Genomic DNA, 26730 nt, shown 5'->3' with positions numbered 1-26730 from the left:
ACAACAAATTACGCAGCAGGTCATGCAGCACATGACCCAATTGTTAAGTCATGAAATGCAGAAAATCAACGCAACCCTCCAAGACCTCCAAATGCATGTTTAACAGAACTGCATTACCCAGGTTGAACTCGAACAGATTCTCGGTAAACAGGAGAAGGGCCACAAGAAGGCTAAAATAGACTCAAACCAGGCGGGTGCCACCTTCGACTGCAAACAAGATGGCTCCCAACAATAGTGAAGGAAGAACACCGCCACCAAAACTGAAAATATGGCAGGGTAGCTGCAGATTTTCCGGCCAAAAAACACAAAACCTTCTTCAACTACCTGAGCAAGATAATCCGGATATAATAGCTCTATAGGAAACCCACACCACGTCACCTGGTATCCGAGGATATGAAACATATACTCCTGATAGTACAAGTCGTACAGCTATTTTGGTACAGAAATCTCTCAATGCACAACTGCACCACGTGAGCAACCTCATGGAGCACACCTTCGTTGAAGTAATCCTTAGCAGCAAGAGTGAGCAAAGTCTGTTCGTCCTTAATCTGTACAGTCCTCCCAGAGATCCCCTGCCAGGCTTCGATGCCCTCATGCGGGAAGTGGACCGGTTCACACAGGGGCACAAGCTTATTTTTGTAGGAGATTTCAACGCCAACCATACTGCTTGGGGATACATCAAAACCAACAAAAAGGGTGTCCGGGTGCACGATATGATGAAGCATCACCAATTAACTCTGTGAAATGACCCCCACACGCCCACCAAAATTGGCAACAGTGTTTGCAGAGACACAAAGACGTTCACCAGAGGCAACTCGTAAGTTGCGTGGAACAGGCTCGAAGAGACTCTTGGCAGTGATCACCACATAATACAAGTTGAAATTACCCATAAGAAGACACCGCTTCGCATCGGCAAAGCTCGCCTTACGAACTGGGATGCTTTCAAGGAAGACACCGCACCCCCAGCCTGGACCAACTCCTCAGTAGAAAAGGTCGAACGTGACACGAAACATATTCAACTCACGACACAAACACTGGCTGTGGATTCTCATCTACTACATCTTTGGGAAGCCCGGCGAGGACTCCTTAGAAGATGGAGAAAGCAGAAAAGAAACAGAACCCTAAAAAAGCGGATTGCCAAAATCACCAAAGAGGCCGAAGAGTACGCCGACGACCTCGGAAGACAAAACTGGAACTAGTTTTACGATCGACTACAAGGAACTCTGAGTAGGCATAATAATTAGAAAATTCTGAAGTCTCGACGGCACCAGAGTCTAAATTTACATCTCGGAAAAACTTGGATAAATTATTAGATTCCCACTATGGAACGGAGCAAGAAATCCTGGATGAGAATAAGAAGCAATTCACCAACGGAAATTTGTAACGTCCACACCACAACATACACCCGACATACCAAGGGAGCCGGAATGAGGACCTAGATCGGCCTTTTACGATGATGGAACTACTGGCATCCCTGGCGAAGCTCACCCGGAATACCGCCCCTCGCAAGGGCCGAATAACCAACAAAATCTTACGCAACCTTAATCAGGAAGCGGCGAAGTGCCTCCTTGAGAAAATCAACAACAGCTGGGAGACGGGGGACATACCAGAAGCGTGGAAACACGCCTAAGTGATAATTATTCCCAAGCCAAACAAACCACCAGGACTTAGAAACCTGCGACCTATATCAATCACTACATGTGCAGGGAAGCTCTACGAGCACATGGTCCTGAGCGGCCTCACAAACTATTTGGAAGATCAAGGGTACATTCCCAATACGCTCTATGTATTTAGACAACACCTATCCGCACAAGATATCCTATTCCAACTCAAAAAGGATATTATTGACCATCTTGACAAATACAGTAAGAGCATCATTCTTGCAATGGATATAAAGGGAGCGTTTGACAACGTTTCACACGCCGAAATTCTTCGTAACCTACAGGACACCAATTGCGGAGAGCGAGCATATAACTATGTTCATACATTCTTGACGAATCGTACGGCCGCCATAAGCCTGGGGAACATCAAAATAGACAAATTCATGGTAACGGATAAAGGCAACCTGCAATGCTCTGTTATATCACCCCTCTTATTTAATATCGCTATGATGAAACTCCCGAGGGTTCTAAATAAAATCAACGGCGTATGACATGCGCTATATGCCGATGATATAACAATATGGATTCGAGACGGCTGCCCAGTACAGCAGCAAGATGCCCTTCAGGAAGCTATCGACTGCACGAATAACTACCTAAGAAATTGCGGACTCATCTGCGCACCAGAGAAATCTGCGCTCCTGGTTCTTAAAGCCAGATCTCGAGGAAGACCACCAAAAGATGACACTCCTGATCCGAAAATCTTTCTTGACGGAACCCCTATCCCTCAAGCCGACTCTCTTCGCATTCTTGGCCTAAACATCCCGAAAGATGGATCAGGGTCAGCAACACTCCCGAGACTTCAGGCTACTGTTACTCAAGTCGCGCACCTGGTCGGCCGCGTGGCCAGCAGAAGACACAGTATGAAAGAACAAGATACCGTCCGCATCATCCAGGCTATCATCATAAGCCGCATAGCATGCCGAACACCATATTTAGATCTAAAGAAAGCAGAAGTGAAAAAACTCAACACTCTAATCCGTAAAGCCATCAAAATCGCCATCGGTATATCCGAACGTGCATCTATGCAATGCCTCCTCCACCTCGGCCTTTATTACACGTGGGAGGAGCTCTCCGAGGCCGCCAAAGTAAACCAATTGGAACGCTTCAAACTAACAGAAACTGGATGTGCAACCCTCAAGAAATTGGGATACAGAGAAGGCTTAGAACAAAAAAAAAACACAAAGCAGCGCATCCCGGACCGACCTACACTATATCATTCTGTTTGGGCCTGCCCAAAGTCACTCGGCGGCATTAAACCTGTACCTCACCCCACCCTCTCATCTTGGGAAGATGCCTTGTCCCGCACGGAGCTGGCCGAACAACGCCGGCTAATCGAGCGGGCCGAGAGGATTGCCGTGGCCCATGGGCTTATGGACTGATTTGTATTTATTCTTTCTGAGACCGTTTTATTCGCAACAACCCGCAAGACCAGAGACAGCTGTTCTGGCGGGCCTGCAGGATTGAGGCGGCACGTGGAGCCCTGGACTGAGGGCTCCACTCAGGAAGAAAAGGAAGTTTATATAATAAATGTTTTTCCTCCTCCTCCTCCGGACGAAATCTGCTCATACATCACCGTAGCCCCCATCCCGCGAAGTATGCATCCTACATACAGCAAAGACCGGCGCCAGGCAAAAGTTCGGGCCATGAGCAATGCGCACGGAACAAATCCGGACACGAAATACACTGATGCAGCAAAATACGGGGGAAGACAAGCCCACTCCATTAGCGTCATGGATTGCATATGTACCGAAAAGACCTCTGCAACTATTCTAACGAATGACACTCTCGCAGCCGAAGAGGCCGCCATTGCCTTGGCGGTCTCGATGAGCAAAGAACACGTCTTCATTCTCACTGATTCACAGTCTGCATGCAGAAACTACCAAACGAGAAGAATTTCCAGCATAGCACCTGAACTCATCCGTCGCATCACAACTCATCACCTCCCAGATACATCATATGAACTCCAGGAAACTATCACTCGGAAGGAAACGAGGCCGCCAACGCCTCAGCCCGAGGATATGCTATCCGGGCACCACTTCCAGAGGGATTTCTGAGAACACAGGATGTACTCAAGAAATATACTGATGTCCCCCTGCATTACAGACTTGACAGAAGAAAATATCCCCCCCCCACAAAAAACTAACCAGAGAAGAAGCAGTCATCCTCTGAAAAATCCAAACCAACAGCCACGCCCACGCACCTTCCAGAATCTCGCCCGCCAACTACAGATATGAATGCGTATTTCGAAACATACCGAACACCCTACAACGTATGGTGTGGGGATGCAAGGAACAAAATGGTACTATAACCACCATGGCCATAACCGAAGAGCAGTGGGAGACTCAGCTGTCAAGCCCTAGCCTGGAGGATCAGCGTAGTCTGGTCAACCGGACTCGGGAGATGGCTCGGGTCCTCGGCTTTCTGTACTAAGGAGGCTGCCCACCTAGGGCTGAATATTTCATGCCTGCTCATAATAAATGTTTGTCTCTCTCTCTAACCTGAATGTTCTTTCACGGTGATATTGCTATGATTTATATTAACGAAACTAGGGATGGCAATGCGTGTTAGTGCGTTTTCGCGTAATCGGCCTAATTCTCAGCGGCGGCCAGTGCTTTCATGTCCGGCGGGCGTTTCCATCTTCTGCGTCTGGATCCATTGCTAATGGATCACGTGTTCATGCATCATGGAGCTTCACAGAGGTCGCTACATGAAGGCTGCGACTATGACTCAACCCAGCCCGTTGTGAAGCCTCACTTCCACTACAGTGGTGCTTATGGCTCTTATAGGTGACACTGACATCTTTTCAGTCGATCGGGTGACAATGTCGGCAAACGGACTTTGATGTGGTAATGTGCCAGCACCATTAACAGGTGGGACACCCGATTGATGCTGTCAAAGGTAATTTTCTTTTCTGCAGCACAATAAAATGGAAAGAATTAACAAAATGAGGCAACTTCAATGAAAAGCTTGGGGTGTTCTTCGAACCACCAGGGGCTTTCAAGCTGGCGGCCAATAACACCAGTCCAGTACGAACTCCTCCGCTGAAAGCTACGGCACCTACGATCAAGCAAGCCATATGTCACCAAGTTAATACTGAGATGTCGAGATATGAAACAGTGATAACATATTAAAAATTTGCGGACGTGCATTCAGTTTGCTCCCCTGATAACAATCCGATAAATTGATGCCTTCATCAAATAGTGTCGTCTTTTTGGAGAAGTCACGAGCTGGCGAATATTTCAACAGTTTCAGCGACTGCACTGTACGGATGCATCCTATTGTGTGACGCAGCAGCTGTCATCTAAGAATGCCACTCATTTCGTCACTTTGCACCGCGGAAACTGCCAACCAGGATTTTTCGCCGGGAGCTAGAGACTTGTGAACTTGTTGTGCCCCTGCCTAAAGTCCTCGACTACAACTTGTCCGATGTCTCGCTATATTCATGCCATCGTGCGCAAAACAACGTTTACAACTCGTCTACGTTTCTGCTCTCTAGTGTATTTCAGGCTGGAGCATCCGGTAACCCAGCACCAACATTTTCCCCCCGGAGCCATTTATATTCCTCGCTACAAAATCCTCTATTTGTGAGATGCCTGATGGTCGTCCAATATGCTTCAAGGGCTCCCGCGTCGGCCACTTTTACCAGCATTTCAGCATTACATGGCACCCGACTCCTCGCACAGAGTTTTTTTTTCATTATCTTACAGAATTGTCCCACTGTCTACCACGCAGACCCTAGCTTGACCAGTAAGATTTTGCCAATTCCCGACCACGTCCCCATCACTAAGCGGCATTCGGTTACGATACCCACAGCCCCCTTGACTCCAGACTGCTGCTCCTTACGGCAGGTATGATTAAGATAGCTTGGTGATGCAGCCCCAGGAGGTGGCATTGCATTCATGACGCGGCCGACAAAACCATTTCCGCGACCTCAAGACTGAACGCACTAGACACTTCTGTATATTGTGTTTCCATCAGTGCGCTTACTGACGCTGAAGCACATATCTCCAAAATGAGTGTGAATTTTTGTTGTCGTATCCATACAATCTTTACCTTGTATCACCTGCCCTATCCAGGAGTACATGTCACGGACTGGGGAATGGTTGGTATTGACTGACTACAGCTGGCGTGTGTCTACAGGCTATGATGTCCCGGTGCAGTTCACTGTTGAACATTTACACGCATGACGCCATCCTCCGCCTAATAAAATCCTATCCGAAAATGAACATCTCACGGACTCTTGTAAAGTGTCAGGCAGCCCGATCTCCCACTGTGATCCAGAATTCTGGCCTTCATCCCGACTTTGATCACATGACCAAGTTTTTCAGTCATTAGCCGTCTCATTCGTTACGCTGCATCCTATACCTTACCTACTGGTGAATACTTAGTGGCACTTATTACCGATATCTAGCGGCAGTCACAAGATTTCGCTGTCTTATCCATCTCTGCAGTCAATGGGGTTATTATCACTGCCGTTATGTGACATCAGCTACTCCGCCCTTGCGCATTGATCCTGCACTTGCGTAGCAATGGCACTCTCCCATTTTTGTTGCTGTCAATTTCCTCCACTGGACGCTGACAGCGCTTCCGCTTCCGCAAACACTGCTCACGTTCCTACTCTGTGAAGTATGCAATCCTGACAATGGTGGCTTTTGTTTTGTGCCTTGCCCAATTGAGTCAGGTAATTACGGTTCTGCAGTCTTTTACCGACAGCGACCTGCCTAGCAGCGTCCTGGTGTCCTGGACCAAACTCATTGTCACACACCGCATCGACGCCGGCGGTGCCCCACGTATCCGCTGGCGACAAAACCGAGGGCTCCATACTGAACGAAAGGTAGTCTAGACGGAGGAGAAGAAATCCTTGCTAAAAGTTTACTAATACCTCCCACATCGCTCGGCTTCACCCGACGTCTAGGGCGAGCCAAAACATGGCTCGCGGCTGTTGTATGTGAAATATCACCTAAAGAAATTTCACAAAATAAAGAAGCATATCCACTTCGCGGGAGTGAAAACACCCTGGACAGCCTCTACGAAGACAAATTCTCCTGCACTGACCTGCGATCCGGGTATTGGCATATGGCTGTCGAGGCCTAGTGCCGCCAGAAGGCTGCGTGTGTCAGGGTAGATGGCCTATACTAATTTCAGGTTATGTGTTTGAATTTATGTTGTACCCCGACTACAGTCGAACGCATGACGGACTCCCTACTGAAAGGTTTTAAATGGCCCGCTTGCTTACGCTCTTTAGGAGAGGTCCATTCGTTCGAATGAATGTTTTCATCTCACCTCGTAGACCTCTTTAAAAATTTTTCAGTTGGCCATCATTCAGTTCAGTTCAGTTCAGGCATTCAGTCGTGTCCGACTCTTCGTGACCCTATGGACCATGTCACGCCACGCTTTCCGGTCTCTCACTATCTTCCTAACCTCACATAACTTCATCTACAGTGCTTTGAGGATGCCATCTAACCATCGCGTTCGCTGCCTACCCCTTCTCCGGCAACCCTCAACCTTTCCCAACATCAAATCTTTCTGCAGCGACTCCTCTCTTCTCATCAGATGACCAAAGTAGCTGAGCTTTAATTTTAGAATGTGACCCTCCAATGAGCAGTCAGGGTTTATGGTAGACAATATCGACTGATTTGATTTTCTGGCAGTCCAATAAAACAAAAGCTTGGAACTCGGCAAGTTGGCTAACGCGATTGGTGATACCAGGTGTTTTTCACAGCCGGTTTTTTTCACAGCCAAAACACACAAACCGGGCGTACCTTTTCGGTCTGTGGTCAGTGAGAATGGTACCTGGCAGCATGTCCTGAGTTTGTTTCTTAAAAAGCACCTACACACCCTTAGTGTACATGATCCCTTCTTGACAAAGAGTTCGATCGATGTTGTTAGTTTTCTTAAGAATGAGGCAGATGTTGGTTACTTGTTTTCAGTGGATGTGGAAGATTTGTTTTATTCGGTGCCACATGCAGAACTGTTCAGCTGTGTGAGAAATGCTATTGAGGAAAGCGGTGCTGTGCGTTTTCAGAATTCCTCGGGTTTATCTGTAGACAGTTTTTTAAGCCTGCTTGAGTTTTATCTTGGGGTCACTTTCATTTCATTTGACAACCGATTTTATCGTCAACGTCAAGGCATATGTATAGGGTCGTGCGTTGCCCCTGTGTTATGTAATATATTTTTGGCTTTTATTGATCGCGATCTGGAACAGGATTTTAATGGGCAAGAGGTTTTAAAAACTTTCAGATATGTAGATGATTTTTTAGTGGTTTTAAGGCAACAGCCTCGCATCGCCTACACAAGTGCTGTGCGCAGTGTTTTATCTTGTTTTCATGATAATGGTAAGGGGTTGGTTTTTACGCACGAACTTCCTTTACAAGATTCGTTGCAGTTTTTAGATATTAAGATTAACTTCGGCGGTAATCATGTATGTTGGGAGTACGCACCGCGGGCCCAAAAGGCTCTGCTTCCGTATGAGTCAGCCCATTCGAAAACAGTTAAGACGGCCATTGCTAGCCTTTGCCTAGAGTCCGCACTCGTGAAGTCGTGCCCGCATGCCATGGCATCGAGTTTAAGGAGACAGGTCGAGCGGTTGCATACAGCAAGCTACCCCTGCGCGGTGGTCACGTCGGTAATAGAAGGTCTGGTCAAAAAGACAAAAAAAGCCATGTCAGGAAAACTGGAAGAGCGGAGTAGGGCTGCGGTTAAACCTGAAGTGGTCTGTATGTCCATAAGTTATCCCACAACATCAAAAAGGTGGCGAATAGACATGGTGTACCTGTCGTGTTCTCCGCTCCCCAGAAGCTTTCAAAACTCTGCTCACGTGTCACGCGTGAAGACAGAAGGCCCGCCTGCGGTGTTAGGCATGAGAAACGTTTTGTGGAGTGCCGCAAGGGGGTCGTGTATGAGATCCCGTTGGCTTGCGGGAAGGTTTACATAGGCCAGACAGGTAAATGTGTTAATGACCGCGCGGCGCAACATTTTCGCTCCTTGAGCTCTGACAAGGGCGCTAGGCTCCCTGAGCACTGTGCTCGATGCAGTGGGTGTGAGCCGCGGCTGAACGAGTTACGGATTCTGGGCAGAAGCGTAGATAAGAAGGCGCGTGAACTCCTTGAAGCTTTTCATATAAGAAAGAGGGGGGAAGGGTGTGTGAGTGACACGTCTGTCGCTCTGTTGGGGGCAGAAATGCGATTTCTTGAGCGGTTTCGGTGAAGGGGGGTGTGTTGGTTGTTCTACGCATGTGTGGTCTGTCCTATATATTGCAGGTCTTTTCAGTGCAATAAACCAGATGTAGTAGCGCTTGTCCCTTGTCCCGCCTTTTCTCTCGTGTGCGTGTGTTTTTTTGCGCTAAGGATGTCGTCTGAAGATAGGGCAAGACGCCATGATCTTTTTCTTTTTAATGTTCAGTTTAGGCCCAAACTTCTTATGCTTTACTACAAATCATCTCTTTGAAGTGCCTTTTTGCACATTGTAAGCTCATTTATTAAGACATGTGTTCGACCCTATCGTGGATAATTCCGAACTTATCCAGCCAACACCTCAGCATTAGACCACTTCCCTATGGCCCGTTCAAGCAACGACGACTGAGAATTTTTGGGCTTCTACTCGTACCTGCGCAGTTCCATACTACCCTTTGCCGACATTGCTCAGCTGCTGACAGAATTTCTTGTGAAGAATGTCATTTTCTTCTGGCGACGCTATAAAGACCAAGCATTTGCTCTTGATATAACAAAGCCTACCTTAATACAGGCATTGGCACATTTTGTCACCTCCTACTGATTTACATAGTAATGGCAGAGGGCATAGAATCTTCGCCGTCGTTTCTGAGCGCCAAACTCGATTCGATCGTGTAACTGCCTATTTTAGCCGCTTTGGAAAAAGTTATTTGTCGCCAAAGGAAAGTGCCAGGCACTCGCGTGGGCTGCTACAAAATTTCCACTATATCTATCAGTCAGATGTTACCTCTCAGTGCGCTAGGACATACTGACCGTTGGAAAAATGTGAAAACAGACAGGTGGAACAGAGCGCGAACACACAACCGTTTAATGAAAATTCAGCAGTGCTTTTTACACATCTTTTTAATGCATGATTTCTTATGAGATTATAATAAAGAAGCACATGTCGCCGCAGCTCTATCCGTTCTCATTAAACTCAATTTGGGCTTCCGTTAGTGTGATGGAAGCGTCACTAACACAATGCTCTGTATCTACTGGAACAAGAATAATCGGGCATGCAGGCGAATGAATTCGGAAATGTGTTAGTGACAATTCCATCACATTGACGAAAGCCGAAATTGCGTTTATCAAGAACGGATAGAGTTGCGGCGACGTGTGCCTATTTGTGATAATCCCATGACAAAGCATGCATAAAAAAATCTATAAAATAAGTGTTGAATTTTCATAAAACAGTTGAGAGTTCGCGCTCTGTTTGTCCTGCCTGATTTCACGTTTTTTTTTAACCTCTTAGTTTGTCCTCAGTTGAGTTCAGTTTAAGCGTTCAGTCCTGTCCGACTCTTCGTGACCCTATGGACCATGTCACGCCACGCTTTCCGGTCTCTCACTATCTTCTTAACAACACATAACTTCATCTGCAGTGCCTCGAGGCACTGCAGATGAAGTTTGTCCTAGCGTGCTGAAAACCAGCATGCAGAGCCAACTGGCCCCGATCATAGCACAGCTTGTTATCAGACAGAGCGTTCAGAGTTGTAAAGGCCCTCGATCACTGTTTTGCCATTATTTTTTGTAGGATCACACGGGTCGACCTCGATGTTGGACTTTATGACTCCGAGGATAAACCTAATCCGTACTCCACAATTCTGGACGGTTACACAACGTACCGACTACGCCTTTCGCTTCCCTGTTGCCAAAGCTGGTAGCCTCCTTAGACCATGCGCCATTGGCTTTTTATCTAGGTTCCCATTTACAAATCTTGGCAAAGAACGGCTGCTCTCCATCATTCATTGCCTTAAGTATACCAAAACCGATCCTTCACTGAGCAGCTTTGCTCTCACCTATAGCATCGCAAGTGGGCTAGAACGTCTCCAACTGGCCATCTACAACCCATCCTCATCCTTCTAGAGCCGTGTTTTATTTCCAGCAGACTTTCCGAGTCAACTGCTGGCAATATATGGGTTCCGGTATCTACGGATATTCGCCCCCGGTACGGAATAAACAGCACGCCACCTACCACTATTGTTACTCATGCCGCCGACTTCCTTCTTCGCAACTTCATTCTTTATCATGGCGCTCAAAAATAAATACTCCTTAAACCTGGCCCAACTTTACTTCCTGAAGGTTTGGACTATTATTCGCACATTACGCATCACAATACAAGTTACCAACGTTTAAAACCCCCAAGCTAAAGTGCTGACTGAGCGGCGCAAATGCACACTCTCCGACTCACTCGCCATGTACGTCCCCATTGAATTCCTTGACTTAGACGTTTACCTCTTATGTCTTGCATTTGTACAATACTCATCTCGCAAAGACACTGCTGGTTACTCTATGTTTTACCTCGTTTGCATCCGCGAGTCTCAGTCACCGCTTTCTTGTTTCGCAAATCTGGTCCTCTGCCTTTTGAATATGCCCGTGAAGCCATTTCCCGTGCTAAACAAGCTCACCAAGTAGCACGTTGCCACTTGCAAGCTTCCCAGCAGGGGTACATCAACAGCCGCTCTCACCCCTTCCTTCTTACATGGGTCCATTGTGCTGCTCTGAATATCTTCGCACCATTTTTGGCTTCTAGAAAAAACTCCTTTCCTGGTATGTGCACCTGTAGCGGCCAGTTAAACGGTCGCCTAGGATATCTCGCCTGTCTTGCCGTAGCGCACCATTCTATATCGCCCACGTCTCGCAACTTAAGCGCTACTACCCGCCCTGCTCAGAGACTGCCTAATTAGCACGGCAGCCGTGCTGTGCTTCTGCGCCCGGGGAAGTGCTACGCACCGGGGGACTGAAGAGGCGCACTGCGTCTTTATGTTCATCTCGCGCATGCTCGATATGTCGAATCCGTTGCAACGACGTGTGCTTTGATAATCGGTACACCCTGCACTTCTGTCTTGATTCCTGTACGTGCGTCAGCGTTCTACGCGCTTTGAACGCTTACTGCCACGTAAGAATATTTAAGAAATTCGCGTTTATGTTTCTTTTTTTTATTCGCCATTGTTAATCAGGGACACTTATTTCTGCGTCAGGAAAGTATGCTGCGTCTAGCGCATGTGCGATTACGAAGAAATTTGCGTTATTTACTTGTTCTAATGTATCTATAAATTATTATAAATAGAGCAATATGTAACAGTATTGCGGGCCATACAAGATACCGGAAAGTACACAATGTAATGACACAGGTCTCCTGCTTGCGGACATCGATAATGAGCATTTGATGTCCTTTCTGCTAATTTTTTGTATGAACATGCTACTGCTTATACATTGTGACACATTCTATGGTCTTTGAATAATGAGAGTAGCATATAGTTTTACTCTTGCTTAAATCAAATGCGAAAATTGGGCACGTGAATGCTAAAAGCTCAGCCACTCCGTAATCTGAAAGGGGAAACTACTGCAGCAAAAATAAGAAATTATGATTCGAGTCACGCAAATTCTAGCCAGGTTTAATTACTCTATGAATACGAAATCATAAAAGTTGAGAAAAAGCCTGTCCTTACTGCTGTTGTCAGTGCTGACCATAGTGTCGTATCCGCCACTTCCACACACAAATTTAAATTTTTGGCGAAATGAGTACCTAGAGAAAAAACAGAACACCATCAGTTTATTGCTGCTTACTATAGCTTCTCTGGTAATCGTTCAAGCAAAATAATGTGTTTGTATTTCAACCAAGTGCAATCAGGGCAGTGGCATCTAAGTAGCCTATTTTCTACAAAACGTGCTTAAGTTCCGCCCCTGACTCCTATTCAGGGCAGAGAGTTATAGCTATACCACAAGGCGATCGCGGGCGACTAGTATTCACTGGCTGGCGAGATGATTACTGCGATCAGTACGCCGAGCCTAATAGCACAGTGACTGTGTCATGAGGTGCAAAACATTATACGCCATGTGCTGCGCACATTGATGTCATGTGACACAAACCTAGTGGGTTGCAATTGATTAGGAGCCGTCAACTGCGCTTTCCTCTTCTCTCCTAGTTATGACACTCTCTATCGTGTTGATGGCACCGTGGAGAGGCCGAATTTTCCCGATGACCATTTTAACTATTGTCTTCTGCGTTTCGCTAGATACCTACCTTCGAAAGAAAGGGAGCAGAAGGTTATGCATGCCGATAGCCCCACGTCGGCAATGTTTGCAAATAACTGGGGCGCTATGCTATGCCAGCACACTAAAATGCGCTTCTTAAACTAGTCCCTGAATAAAATATTCTGTAGATGGGCTTGGGGCACATAGGAGCTCATGCGAAGTTAGCAAAAGCATTCGAGAAGCAAAAAATTTGTTATGTGAGTCAGGCACCTTGTTTGCATGAAATCCCTGATGAATATATATATATATATATATAGAACCCACTCATTCTGGGTTATTGGACATGGGATTTGTCGGAGTGGTAGGAGTTGCAGAAGTTGCAAATAATGGGGTTATAGAATGTGGCCAACGGACATCGTTCTGGGGAAAATGCGGATTTAGGGTAAGAAAACGTTCAGATATATCAAATAACCCAAATTAAAAAAAAAAATAGACAAAAACCACACGAGCCGCACTAGGAATCAAACTATGATCATACGCATCCCTACGGAATAAGCCCAATAGGCTAGCCACTACAGTGCGACTTTTTTTCTATATTGCCGATAAACAAAGTGCATATATTGCATAATGCAATAACTAGCCTGCCTTTGGCTTGAGCGATGATGCTGCTCAGGCTAACTGCGGAGAAAATCAAGGAATTTCAAGCATTTTTGCGCTACGATAGACACAGATACACGTCGCCATTCCATACGTACATAATGTATCCCATGCTTTAAAGAAAGTAGCTAGTAGGTATGATGTCCACCTCGTGTTCACCGCTCTGAAAAAGTTATTAAGCCTCTACCATAAAATGACTAAAGATCAGAAAGACAGAGTGAACACATGCGAAATTGCGCGCAAAGAAAGATTTGCTGAGTGTGATACTGGCATTGCGTATAACATTCCCTTATCATGTGGAATGAGATACATAGGCCAGACAGGAAAATGTTTGAACACGAGGTTAAAGGAACACTGATATAGGTAAAATCAATAACCCTGGAAACCTCGCACTCATTGCGCAAAACACATAAGCAAGCCAGAATTTGAAGGAACTACCATCTCAGGCCACTCAAAAGAAAGAAAAGAAAGAGAAATAATAGAAGCGTTTCAGATATAGGAAGCTGGAGAAGACAAGTGCATAAGCACGCCATCAGTCATGCAAACAATTCATGAGATAAAGATACTAAAGGAGCGTAGGTGCGTCGGGATGAGACACTGCCTGTTCAGTGAGTTTGCGAGATTTCTCGTATCAGAGAGTGCGTGATGTGGACTGTTTTAAATGTAACCCTGTTATCAATAAACCTTAGTTGTTAGTGCCCGCTTGTCCTGTGTACGTGGCTCCTTCTTTCTTGTGTATCTGCGTATAACGTAGCACGAAAATTCTTGAAATGGTAAACAAACAAGCCACCATTACTGCTTTGCTCCAAGAAATGTTACACTTTCGATGAAGTTGTCCCTGAGCGATCGTACAATTCTTCATGCGTGCGTAAATGCCAACCGCGTTTTCCAAATGCTGTGGAGGCCCAGTACCACAATCATGTCGTATGGGACCTCGTCACCTTCTACGTATAGAAACCGGATGCCGTAAAAATAATGGGTAGTTCTTTTTTTAAGTTCTGTATAATATACCCCCAAGAAAAACAGAATTCCACTAATCTATAACAACGTGATCGGTGGTCTCTGTTTTTTTATAGATTGTGCAGTTGAGGGTCCGGTTTACAAATATACCTTTATCATTAGGCCCTTTTTTATCCGAAGGGTACACGAGAGATGCTTACAGAAAAACAATTTTACAGTCTGTTTGTCCGGCATCTTCCTAACTCTTCCAAGCTGTAGAGCACACAAGACGAGGGACTGAGAACGAGAGGACACACACAGTGTTGTGTCTGACCTCTCGTTCTCAGCCCCTCATCTTGTGTGTGCTACAGCTTGGAAGTATGAACCAACAAGCCAAAATTTCGATATTCCTAACTCCCTTTAGGACATCTTGTCCTGGGACATTCGGCGTCATTCCTGGGCCTCCACAATATGTGGATTGTTATAGGGGTACGGGTACAAACAGGTTACGCAAGTCCCTGTACAAATTTTTTTCCTGGAAACAATACTAAGCTACTCCACCGAAACATGGGCACGCAACATTTGTAAGGCACTAACAATGTCTCTTAAAAATCTACTGACAGCGCGAATTCAGGCCAAAGAACTAGACACAACCAAATTCGGTATCACGTTAACTAACGCATCTGCATAATTGGGCGCTAGAAATGATCTGTTTGATTGTGCAAAAAAAGAAATCGTGATACAGCTTGTCTCAGAATTAAGTTCGAAAGAGCAAGGCCACCCCTTTTCATGGGAAGAAATAATTAGTGCAGCTAGTTCGCTCCAAATTCGAGCTCTAAATAAAAACTGCAAATACTCTATGCATTTTCTGCACATTCAAGAGGGAAATGAAAAAAATGCAGCAAATACCAAATTTTGTTGATAAAAACAAATTGTAGACACTTGCACGTGCGAACACTGAGAGGACGCGCCCACCGATGGTTGCCGTTGTTATATTCCTCCTTTTCTAGCGCTACTTTGCTGATTCGCACTGTACCTTCCTCGAGTGCGGTCATTCTTCGGCGATTTCTCTGTAAACATGCTGAAGCTTTTTTTTTCTATCATCAAGGATAGCTAGCATCATCCATCATATAAACGTATCAGTTTATTGCACGTTCACCTCAGAATATCCGAATATGATATGTGCTGGCTATTTTTTGGTCGTGTTTCACTTTTTTCCTTCCCATTATGCCTTTTCGTCCCTTCCCATTACGCTATTTTTCATACGCAACCCCTTAAATAAGCATTGTCATTGTTATGCTGCGATCGATGAATCGTTCGGCGGGCGGCGACGTGCTTTGAGTTTGGCTCGACGAAACTGGCTATGTTCCTCTGGATAGGCGTTTATTTCCTGTCCTTTCGCACTACAGACTCATTATCAGTTGCAGATTTGATTGTGCGACCTAAGGTCGGAAGCCCTGCAGCGATTGTTGATTGTAATCACCGTATGGGCTCACGGTAGCAAATGCAGATATCGATAATGCAAAATAAGCTTTCGGTAATGCTCCCTTCGCTCAATTTTCAATAAGCCTCTGTTGTTTTTAAATCTTCATCAATTTAGCTGGGACACCGCATGCGTTTTTCAAACGTTGCCTTTGCAACCGCGCAGAAACAAATCCTACAAGAGTACATCTAACTCCTGCTCATGGTACACAGGACCTAATCATACCTCCGATAACGCCTAATATATATCCCACATGCGATATACAGGAATTAGAGGAGTGTGTAAGCGAGAAACAGGATCTATATGCATATCCTGTTCGTCCTCCTACTAATAGTGCATGCTTCTTTATGGGTCCAAGCCCCTAATCGACTCCTGCATGCTCTCAAATTATTTCATACAGGACCTATTAACATCGCAAATAGGTTTTATCAGTAGGAATGGAATTTATATTTATTCTTTCATCTGCTTAGTCTGCTGCTCCTGGTGGCGAAGGAAAACTGCAGGTTGCCCTTGTACTCCTTGTAATAGGTGTCATCTATATTGCCATTTGCGTAACCGCACAGCTCACGGTGGCCTAGTATCAAGCATTTTTCAACGTACATAAATGGTGGCTAGAGCCGAAGCTCAGTTCTACTGCCGCAACTTTGTGGTCGAACGGCATTAGACATTGGATGGGTCATTGACAGTCTCCAGCGCATAATACCCATGACGCAACGCTTCTAGCTGACTGTGGCAGGATTCTGGTTTATAGCACTTATATGCTGAAATCTGTGGCACTTGTTTTTCTCTTACTCAAGTTTAATGTTTGCATTGCACGTTAGGTGGAAACAAAAACTGATAAAAAGTTATGGTAGCAGGCAGGTAATTTTGGGCTTACTAGTGGCCCCTATGAGACATGTAGTGTAAAGATGTCATTTTCGCTTTTCATCACCGCACTACAGCACCATAGAAAGATCTGTTTTTTAAATTGAGTTATCTAACAATTGGCTGGTCACTCACACTTCGTTGAATGTCCACAGCATATAGTGCAGATCATTGGCACAGTAACTAAGATTACCTCGGTTACAAAAAGATGTATTTATTATTAAGGCTGAAGCATAGGCGGGTTCGAACGCCTTCGTAATTATATTTGGAGTGCTTATTAGGCCAATAGGATAGGAAATAACACATGTTTTTGTTCTGCCCTTGTGCCAATTAGTGCCAGAAAATATGATTTTAGAATGTATTTTTTACGTACCACATGAAAGTATTTTGCAAGCCTACTTCAAAGTTTCCGCCATTAGTAAATATTCTGAGGCCGAATGAGGACGAAGCAGCCGCCAGTAGCGTGTTTCACAGCAGATATTTCTCATGTGATAGTAGGTATGGGACGAGCAACTCTCGCGTGGTATCGGAAGCCCAGGAAACTAAATACCGCGTTGGAAAAGGAGTATATAAGTGCCTCAGGACGTACGACTTCATAAGCGATTTGTGCGCAGGGACATATTCCTGAGGGAGGATGGACTGGTGTCAGGGCCTGCACCAACTGTTCTCTAATGTCGTGTTCAAGGTTCGTTATCATTTAACAGGCGGCATAAGATTTTTCAGTAGAAGCAAATCTATGGCAATCTCTTTATATTTGAAGTGTTGCTTCCATTTCAGTTGCAATGATGGATATATGGTTATGATATGGCCGTACATTCATCAGAATTGGCATTTTAACAGTAATGAGACTTCTTGCTCAGAGATGTCTCTACCGCAATATCTGAAATGTGTTAAGCTCAACCACTTTAATTTAATACGTTCTGTGATGAGGCGATGAAAAGTTGAGGTTGATATTGTTTAGTAGTTGACTACGTTCCTGCGTATATTTGAAGGTTTCTTTCTACTGGCGTGAGCCTGCTCTTTGTCTACTGTTGCCGCTCCTTGCTGACATGTACCGCTTGGCTGCTTTAGTACAGGCAGGTAACGCAGGTCAAACAGACGATAACATCTTTCAAATGTATGGGCTCTTTTGGTCGTTTTGACTATCCCTGTATTTACTTCTCTAAGGTCAGCGTCGCTGCATATAGGATAAGCTGGCAAAATTACCGGTAATAAAATCTTCTTGGACGTACCTAACAGTGCCCTGCATTTTTCGTGTATTAATCCCAACCTGGTCAGGCGGCGCTCTAAAAGCAAGCGATTAGCGCTCTCTTCGGCAGGAATTTTGTTAGGCGGGAGGCGGGCGGCTCAGGTGCCTCATTTTGCAATGTGCCGGCTAAAGTGTGGTATTTGAAAAATACGCAACCTTGAAATATTTTTGCTGTATGGAAATTATATAAAAGGGGAAAGAAGGCTTTTTAACGTGTATATTGTGTAACAATTAAGTGTTAAAAAACAACGATGTTTCTGCAGAAGCAATATGTGTGTCATAGGTGAGCGACATCACCTCGAGATCTGCTCACAGTTTCTCAGTATTTTGACGTTATAAACAAACTCTCCCTGCCAGCGGGAAATTGTTCGGAGTTCTCTGCACGAAGGTACCTCAGGTTTTCATGCTCGGCACGGGGATTAATCGCCTAACATCCCGTTTTTCGAGCATCTGGTTTCGGAGTTCATTACACGCGTATACATTTGGCTCGTGAGCATATAAGCGCGGTTCAGCTCGGTGCGACATTCTAGTTCGCTCGTTCATGTGTGAACTAGCTGCAGCATCGTAGATATTGTCCCCTAAAGTGCATTCCTAATAATGATTACACATGAACACGCCACCCAGGTGTAAAGACTCCGCTCTATTGTTATCCGCATGTGTACACTTGAGCACTTCTCTAGACTCACGTTTAGTGAAATTTATTTTTAAAGTGTGAAATGTAGAATAACTGCTCTTAAAAATGGTAAATTGTAAACGTTCGAATTCTTGCAGCTGCAAGCGTTTCAATAGTTTGCGCTTAAGAGTGGCCACTTTGTCTTCGAACTTCTCAGGCAAAGCTAGCAATCCAGGGATGATATGCTGCCTAAATACTGGCGATTACTGTCGCCAAGAATCTTTGACTTGGAAAGCACTAAGAAAAACTCGAGAAGCGATACTCACAAACGTCGGATGCGTGCCTTTTGCCAGTCTGTGTTTATGGGTCCAAAGCAAATGACCTAAAATTCCATCCTGCTATTTACATGCGGCACTGTCAAATTCATTTAATATTGCCGGCAAAGCGCGCTGCCTTCTACGAGTGAAAAGCAGTGAGCGAGTAGATTTTAGCTAGGGCATGCAAGATTTCGTTTTGAAAGCTAGCCTTCGAATCAGTCCCAGATACGACTGCAATTAGTAGAACTGCTCCTCGACACGAATTAAACTGACACTACAGCAGAGGAGACGCTTGTTTGATTCTAGGGACCCCAGCTATCCATGCTTCGCGTCTCTGCACTACATACCACTTGCAGGGGAAGCGGTAAAATCTCACCGGCCGATCATGGTTCTTTTTGATTCATGAACTGTTGTGACATTGCACAACAAAACATTATTGTTTTCCTGTTTTTCACGAAGACCAGACGACAGGTGTCATTGCGAACAGTTGAATAATATTATGAAGGACGCATGTTCTGGGCGCTGCTCAACATGTTGCCTCGCCTACTGCACTCTGAGACTCCTGCTCGCCAGCTCCCGGCAATTTCGCGCCTCGAAATATGAGGTTTTGAGCCCTACACTACGAGGCGGTAGCATGCCGCAGCATAGTTATCGGGTGGAGCGAGGATGTCAAAGCACAGCTCACGTGACCTGAAATTATATTTTGTGGCGATATGGCAACATGACCAGGATTGAAGCATGGTCTGTCAACGGCAACGACAAGCAAGTTCTCGTTTGGAGGAGCCATATTAGAATTATCTTTTCATCGTTTCAAATTGAACTGTGTACACTTAAAAAAATAATGGTTCAATTCCCTTTCCACAGAGTAATTACACGTCGAACTTTCGTCTCAGACCAACACGGGATTTATTTTGCCTAAAGCATATATCGAAAATATCTGGAGATACAAAAGAGATTAATTATCACTCCTTACTTCCCTGTCTCCGCATTACCTCATCGTTCAAGTATGCGCAATAAAGACTACGCTACCAATCGTAATTATCAAGCCAAGCACGGTATGTCACGCATGGGGTTAATGCACGCTTTATCAAATTTTTGTAGAAACAGAATGATGGTTGATTGAAAATGATTTCATTTCAGCACTCGTCATACAATTCGCAAATAACACACCTACTTACCATTCTGTCAAACGCACATTGTACACCACCTCTTCAGTAACTGTATGATGGCTGTCGTCCTTCTGTGTCGTTTTGGCAGTAATACAACGGAAGCCACTATCTGTGATAGTATTAAAGTTTGTCCTTGCCAAACGGTACCTAACCCCCACATCTAAAAGCTGAAAAATAAAATTAAAATGAGGACGCTCCTTGAAAGAATCTGGAGGAGTCGCTGCGACAACTTTCAATTTACAATGGTCATTTTTTGTGTCGACTCCTCCTAGTTAAACTATTTTCTGTAATATGACGCTGCAGCCTTTAACCTGCTTCTTTACCACCTATATTTCATAATGTATTACAGAGCTCAATTCAAATGGGCTGGTACCTTATTATGTGGATGTTTTCTGTCCAAAAATAAATTTAAAACCAATTAAAAACTAGAAGGATCTACAAGTCGGCATCTTACGGCAGAAGAGCAAACGACCTGTCAACTTTTGCATCGAGTGCTGAGCGCATCAAACACAGAAAGAAACTCTGCGTTTGTGGCCGTAGTACAGTCTTCCAATCTACAGTGCTTCGTTCACTTCGTGTTCTAACTGCTCAATTTTGGTCTATTGGACTTCTTCGGACAAAACGACCTAGATTATTTCAACAAATATTGCGACAAACGAGATTCTATAAAAAATAGTACGATCTCCTTTCATGACTAAGCTAACCATGCTCCAAGCTCCCCAAAATTTCCGATACATTTCGCAACAGATCTTAAAACCTATTACGTGATATTGTTTTTAGGCTTTGCGAATAGCAAAAATAAGGCCAAAAGAGGTTCGATTACTAATCGCTTTGTGCGGATGGCAAGAAATGTTTTCAGAAGACTGCCAAATTCTATTACTGAAGAAATATGCACGGCATGACCAGAAAAATGCAATTTATTGCGGGTATTCACGCGAAAATACATTTTTTGAGCAAAAAGCGACTACAAAAATAGTAAGAGACTATTCCAAACAGAATATTACTGAATTTCGATTATTAATATTGATGAATGAAAACACGTAGCAAAGCATTGCTTGGAACACAAGTATGAAAGGAACGCGGCATAGCGAAATAATTTTCACCCATCATCACCATACGTTACATTTCTAAGGCTTACCAAGCTATAAAAAAGAAAGAAGGAAAAACAAAAATATCTCATGCACATGTCATGAAATGTCAAGAAACGAGTTTAAATGCCGATGTCTACCGTGTATATTAATCTATAAAAATACTCCTTATATTCGCAGATCCTCCCTCATCAATACTGTAGTTCAAGATTGATTTTCAAAAACGCGCCTTATTTTTTAATGGCGGTTTTCATTACTCCTGACCAGACCACAAAATTTAGTAGCAAATATTTATTGCGTTTTTCATTCTCAGGCCATTTTGTAGTGTGTGCATTTTACTAATTTGTTATATTCCGCAGTTACCTCATGGTTTATTGTTTGCCATATTTTCGGTAAGCATTCCTCACAGTTATAAGTGTAACACATCAGTGTGATAATTTTAAATGAACAATTTGGGGTTTACTTAGAATTTATGGTCGGAATTCTGTCTGGCAGTTTTATTATGATACACGTATTCATTGCAAGCGACACGAATACACGCAAATAAATACAGGTGCAAGCACTGACACAACAAATTAAACTGAAAGGAGGCTACGTCGTTTTGTTCTGCCTATGCTAATAAACGACGGTGGAATAAATAACTAGACATCACATCAGATCAGGAACAGAACTAAAGCCATCAAGCTAAAAACCCAAAGCAAAACAACAACAGAAACAAAAAGCAGATATTAAGCATCAAATGCGAGGAGAATTACGATAAAGCAAATTATTTTTCAGTAGTGCCTCAATGAAAGGCTGTATGTACTGCCACAATCATAAACTGTTTGACACCACATCAGGCTTTCGACGAAGCCTGCCTGCAAACCCAACGTCTCAGTTTGCAGAATCTTGGTCAAACATGAGCGCAAAACAACCAGAGATTTTATCGAGGCAAATACATTAGCTAATGCGAGACCTTCAAGTGTCAGCACACCAGCATAATTGAGTGAAACACGTGATTAAGCATTCTGAGGGTCAGCATCTTATCTGACTTTGTTGTGCTTGTTTTGTTGAACTTTTTTTCATATTTATTCTGACGCGCTCCTGAATAAAATATAGTTGTAGGTTCAGCAGTTGTCCCCTTTCCTGTCTTTGGGTGTTGCGGTGCGCTGCCTCATAATCAATGGCATATCAACCAAGTAATTTATCCGCGTTACTTAATCTGATTTCTAATACATCGGGCTCTGCAATATGTTGTAAGCTGGACTCCAGTTTTTTTATTTTGCGTACTTTTGACGCATCCTGCAGAGCAAGATTTCTGTCGTTCTGCATCAGGAACAAGGTTTTACCACACGATATAAGAGCACTTTTTGAGTGCCAAAGCCCTTCAAGTGAGATGACCCTAGTAGTATATGGAAGATATTGTCTGGTCTGAATGGCAGAGCAGACGCGTATCTGCAAGGATTGACTTTATGCCAGACGTGGGCTACATGGACCACCGACGACGAGGAAAACGTTGTGGTGTGTTTGAAGGCCATTCTGGACCGCACTACGGAATCCATGAGGCAGATAATTATCCGCCGGCTTCGAGATACCTTGCCTCCCAGGAAGAGCACAGCACTGAACCAGTTCTACACAGAGGGCAAGAACGTCCTTCCAGAAAACGTTCGTCTAGTTTTGGGGCGAGGATAAAGATTCGCCATGAAGCTGAGATTGAGAACCGCCATGCTGTATGTAAGATCTCCTCCGCGGAAGAGAAGACAAGTAGGCCACATCGACATTTCGAAGCTTTAACATTGAAAATTTTGTTTTGAATGTACCTGATTGAAAGGAAGCTTTTCAGCAGCATTCGAAGCAGTTCAGTCAGATATAGCTGGAATTTATGCGCTTGATGAGATAGGCAGATGCCTACAAGGCTGATTATGGCCTATAAATGTGGTTGCACGCCACTGGATGCGAGGGCGGTGAAGGATGTAATATAAGACAGCTTTCGATCTCCTTTTACGCTCGAAATATTTCTAGAGATGGGCTACCCTAATAGTATGAAAAGTGAAAGCAAGCGAATGTACCGTTTCGTGACCTATTTAAGGTCAATGCTAATCGCGCTGCATTTGTTTTTAGCAGATTATGCATGTAGTGTGCTTACGACTTGAGCGATAGATACTGCATAGAGTTCTCATGCATTCGACAGTATCTAATGATAAGGATCTATTGTGTATTTGGGGTCCCCTAATCATATCCGAGGTCGCTGTGTTTGTGTAACAAAACCTTGACCTTTATGTCTCGTAGCATTTGTATCGGGCAATTGGATTTTAGCATTTCCGGTATGACTCAGGGTATCAGATTGTCAGGGGGCGTGCGGCGAAGGGTGATTACTCGTCAGCCGCGGGAACTGCTGCCCATAAATATCTATGACTGGACGATAGCTGTGTTAGTATAAATCTGCCGTCATGCTGACGTGAAGCCCGATAAAACAGAAAAAGGTCAAAATGATTCATATAGAATAACGACCCATATTGGCCAAAGCGAAATCTGCTATTATAGTCATTTATTTTTTTGTCGCAGCATTTTCTTATTTTAGGGAATGGCTGTTGTTCCCATGACCGAATACATATTTATTATCGGCAGCAAAAAGGTTACGAGATGCATGTTTTCAGAAAATAATTGTTATGAAATCTGTGTTTCAGAGAATAACAAGTTGACAACCCTTTTACTATGCATTCTTGTCTTTAAGCAGGACATGAATGTTCATTCCTGCTTTTGCATATCTCAGGTGACTCCGTCAACATTTTTTATTCGCCAGATGACATTTTCGAAATTATTGCTGCAAAGAGTATCATCCGTTTGATATATAACGGCTTCTTTTCGCATGGATATTCAGTTTTTTCTGTCCTTTCTCTGCAAGCATAACACTCGGAACACGTGTGAAAGGCTGTCAAAGTGAAACTCTTTCGGCTGGGACTTGAAAGAGTTACAAATGGAACCGCACAGAGTGACAGGTTAGCATGCCCCTGCTTTTGATCTTTTTACCATATGCTAATCATCTATTTTCGGTTGTTCTTCTCTTGAAACTTCGCATAACACAGTAAAGAAATATTTTGCTAGCCGCGGCACTTGTTAGCAGCTAAGATGCAGCCTGCGCAGATTAAACGAACAGGGGGAGGAAAGAAAAAAGAGGCGAAAAAAAGAAAGGAGAGGAGTAGGCCATGAAAGAAAAGAGTACAGAATACAAAATCTGCAAAGATAACACCCCGCTCGTATTAGCTGAGCAGATTAAATTCTTTTCGGCTATTACAGAGGTTTTGTGTGCAAAAGACTGACTAGTGCGTGCGATTTCTGCGTTTAATGCCCCGGCTTCCTCGCTGCTATCCCCGTGTCCACACACCCAAAGAGGAAGAGCGATACTGCGCACGCCAGTTGGAGTTTATTTTCCTCGTTACAGAGAACGGTCTATAAGCATCGTGCTGTAAGTTTGTTGAGATATATTACACCACCAAGTAGCAGACGAGTGCTAAAAAGGAGGCGGCCCAGTAGCATCCGACGTGCCCTTTAGCGACGGCTGTGTTTCTTTTACACATACATTTTTATTTATAGAGCTAAAATTAGTCATTTTAAGGCATTGACTGAAGCTGTGCGGTCCGTCGACTGCCACAGATGTGAACATTATGAATAATAAGCACATAAAGTGCAGCGAGAGGTTTGCCACAATCGCAATGGGGACCTAAGCGCCAAGTTGTACCGCTCACCGAGGAAACCCTGAAAAAACAAAAACATCACAATCGATTTGCATAGTTAATCGAATGCCAAGTAGGTGTGTAACACTGCTTAACCCTGCTATACTTTTCATGCATTTAACGCTTTGATATGCTTCGTCTGGATTTGATATTGCCCCTCTTCGCTTCGTTATCCGTTCCACTTCGACGTTCAGTGTGTTGAGCCGTTTTCTCAGCACGATTGGCACGTTTCCTCATTCTTTGTGCTTCTAGGTTCTTGCACTGTTTAGCTGCAATATCAGAATCACTAGACTCACGTTCCCGCTTTCTTTGTAAGCGTTGTACTCGAGCACGTAGAGCACGGCGAATCTGGGCCGCAGTGCCAGGCGGCCCGGCACGGCTTCATCCATTGCGATGTGTTGCAAACGCGTGGCGCAGCCGCGTCTTCAGCTATCCTTACATCGTCTTCAGTAGTTCTTATTACAAATGAACGAAAATAGGGACAGTGCATTGAATCCGTATTTGGCATGTGCCGCTATGCGCCTGAAAGGTTGGGGGGGGGGAATTTTAGGTATAGAAAAATATATTTTAGGAGAATGTAGAGCTTCAGCAAAACAAATGCTCCTGGAATTCGGCATCAACACATTCTTAGCAGTAAAAGGTCTCCAGGACGAAGAAAGGTAATACAAGAGAAGGAAAATGCGCTTGAAGGCGAGCGCTGCATAATGCGAGGAGGTATAACCACAAGCTGCTTCAAGACCGGGCTAGCGGTTCGGAGCCGAGGTCCAAGGAAGACTGTCCTTGGACCTCGGAGAGATGCCAAAGTTGAGGACGCGTGAGGGACACACGACTGTGCTGTCCGTAGTAGCACACGTTTGTACAACGCTGCCTTATGAAGGCCGCTACCTCTGCAAATGTGTCAAGCCCCACTCTTTCATCGGTGCACTTGCGCGGCCGCTTCATCTCCTCAATGTTAAGCCAAGTGTCAATTTCTCCTCTTCAAGTTCATGGAGACGGACGGAAAGGGAGCGAGAGAGAGATGCTTCAGCTGCAGCTGTGCGGCCGCTCCAGCTGCTGAGTGCTGAGCCGCGCGCGACGCAAACTTCGTTTTTTTTTTTTTACTTCAAGTTCACGAAGAGAGAGTGCGCGGCTTCATACAGACATCGGCGAAATCCTTGATTGCGTCTGGCAGTGATATGAGCTAAAAAGTTGGCGGAAGTTATCTGCGGCTCATTGGCAAGTAGAGGGAGTGAAATTAGCTGGCTTGTGGGATCGATAGCGCACAAATCTTAGGGGCTAATAAAAGGATGCTTGTTCTCAGATGAAAACGAGAAAAAGGGAGGCGTAACCTTATCTGACTCGGTCTATCACAGGCTGGTTGAAACCTTCGTGGCAGTAAGCACTCCGCCAGTAAAATTTGGAGTCTTATAATTTTTTTTTAAAGAGGCAGAAATTCCCTGTTCTGCTAAGTTTTGTTCTATTTTCCTGCCATGTTGTGAAGGCGGCGCCATTTAGCGGCTATGTTGAAGACAACCGCAATGTTAGTATATGTGGTCGCATTCGGGGAAGAGAAGAGGAGTAGGCCACATTGATATTTCGAATCTTTCACATTCAATTTTTTTTCTCTTTTGAATGTACCTGACTGAACGGAAATGATTTCAGCAGCGTTCATACCATTCAGCCAGGAATGACCGGAATTTATGCGTCTGGTCGGGTTGACTGAAGACTACGAACCTTATTATGGGCTGTAAAGGCTGTGGCATACCACTGGCGGCGAGGGCGGTGAAGTAAGTTGCAGGACAGCTTTCGGTCTAC

General features: G+C 44.5%; 1 protein-coding gene across 1 annotated transcript in view; it reads right to left on the bottom strand.

The window, feature by feature from the left end:
• LOC146186701 (uncharacterized) overlaps positions 1 to 12391 on the bottom strand; it is an 88597-nt gene extending 76206 nt beyond the window's left edge. The window contains exon 1 of the mRNA XM_084608091.1: positions 12319 to 12391. Within this exon, the coding sequence (XP_084464217.1) occupies positions 12319 to 12340 (22 nt within the window). The 5' untranslated portion in view covers positions 12341 to 12391. The remainder of the gene's footprint in view (positions 1 to 12318) is intronic.
• Positions 12392 to 26730: the final 14339 nt, after the last annotated feature.

The sequence above is a fragment of the Amblyomma maculatum genome, chromosome 6 (assembly GCF_055883805.1).
Source record: "Amblyomma maculatum isolate TAMU_Amacu chromosome 6, ASM5588380v1, whole genome shotgun sequence".
Taxonomy (NCBI): Eukaryota; Metazoa; Arthropoda; class Arachnida; order Ixodida; family Ixodidae; genus Amblyomma; species Amblyomma maculatum.
This window is presented reverse-complemented; position numbering and strand designations above follow the sequence as displayed.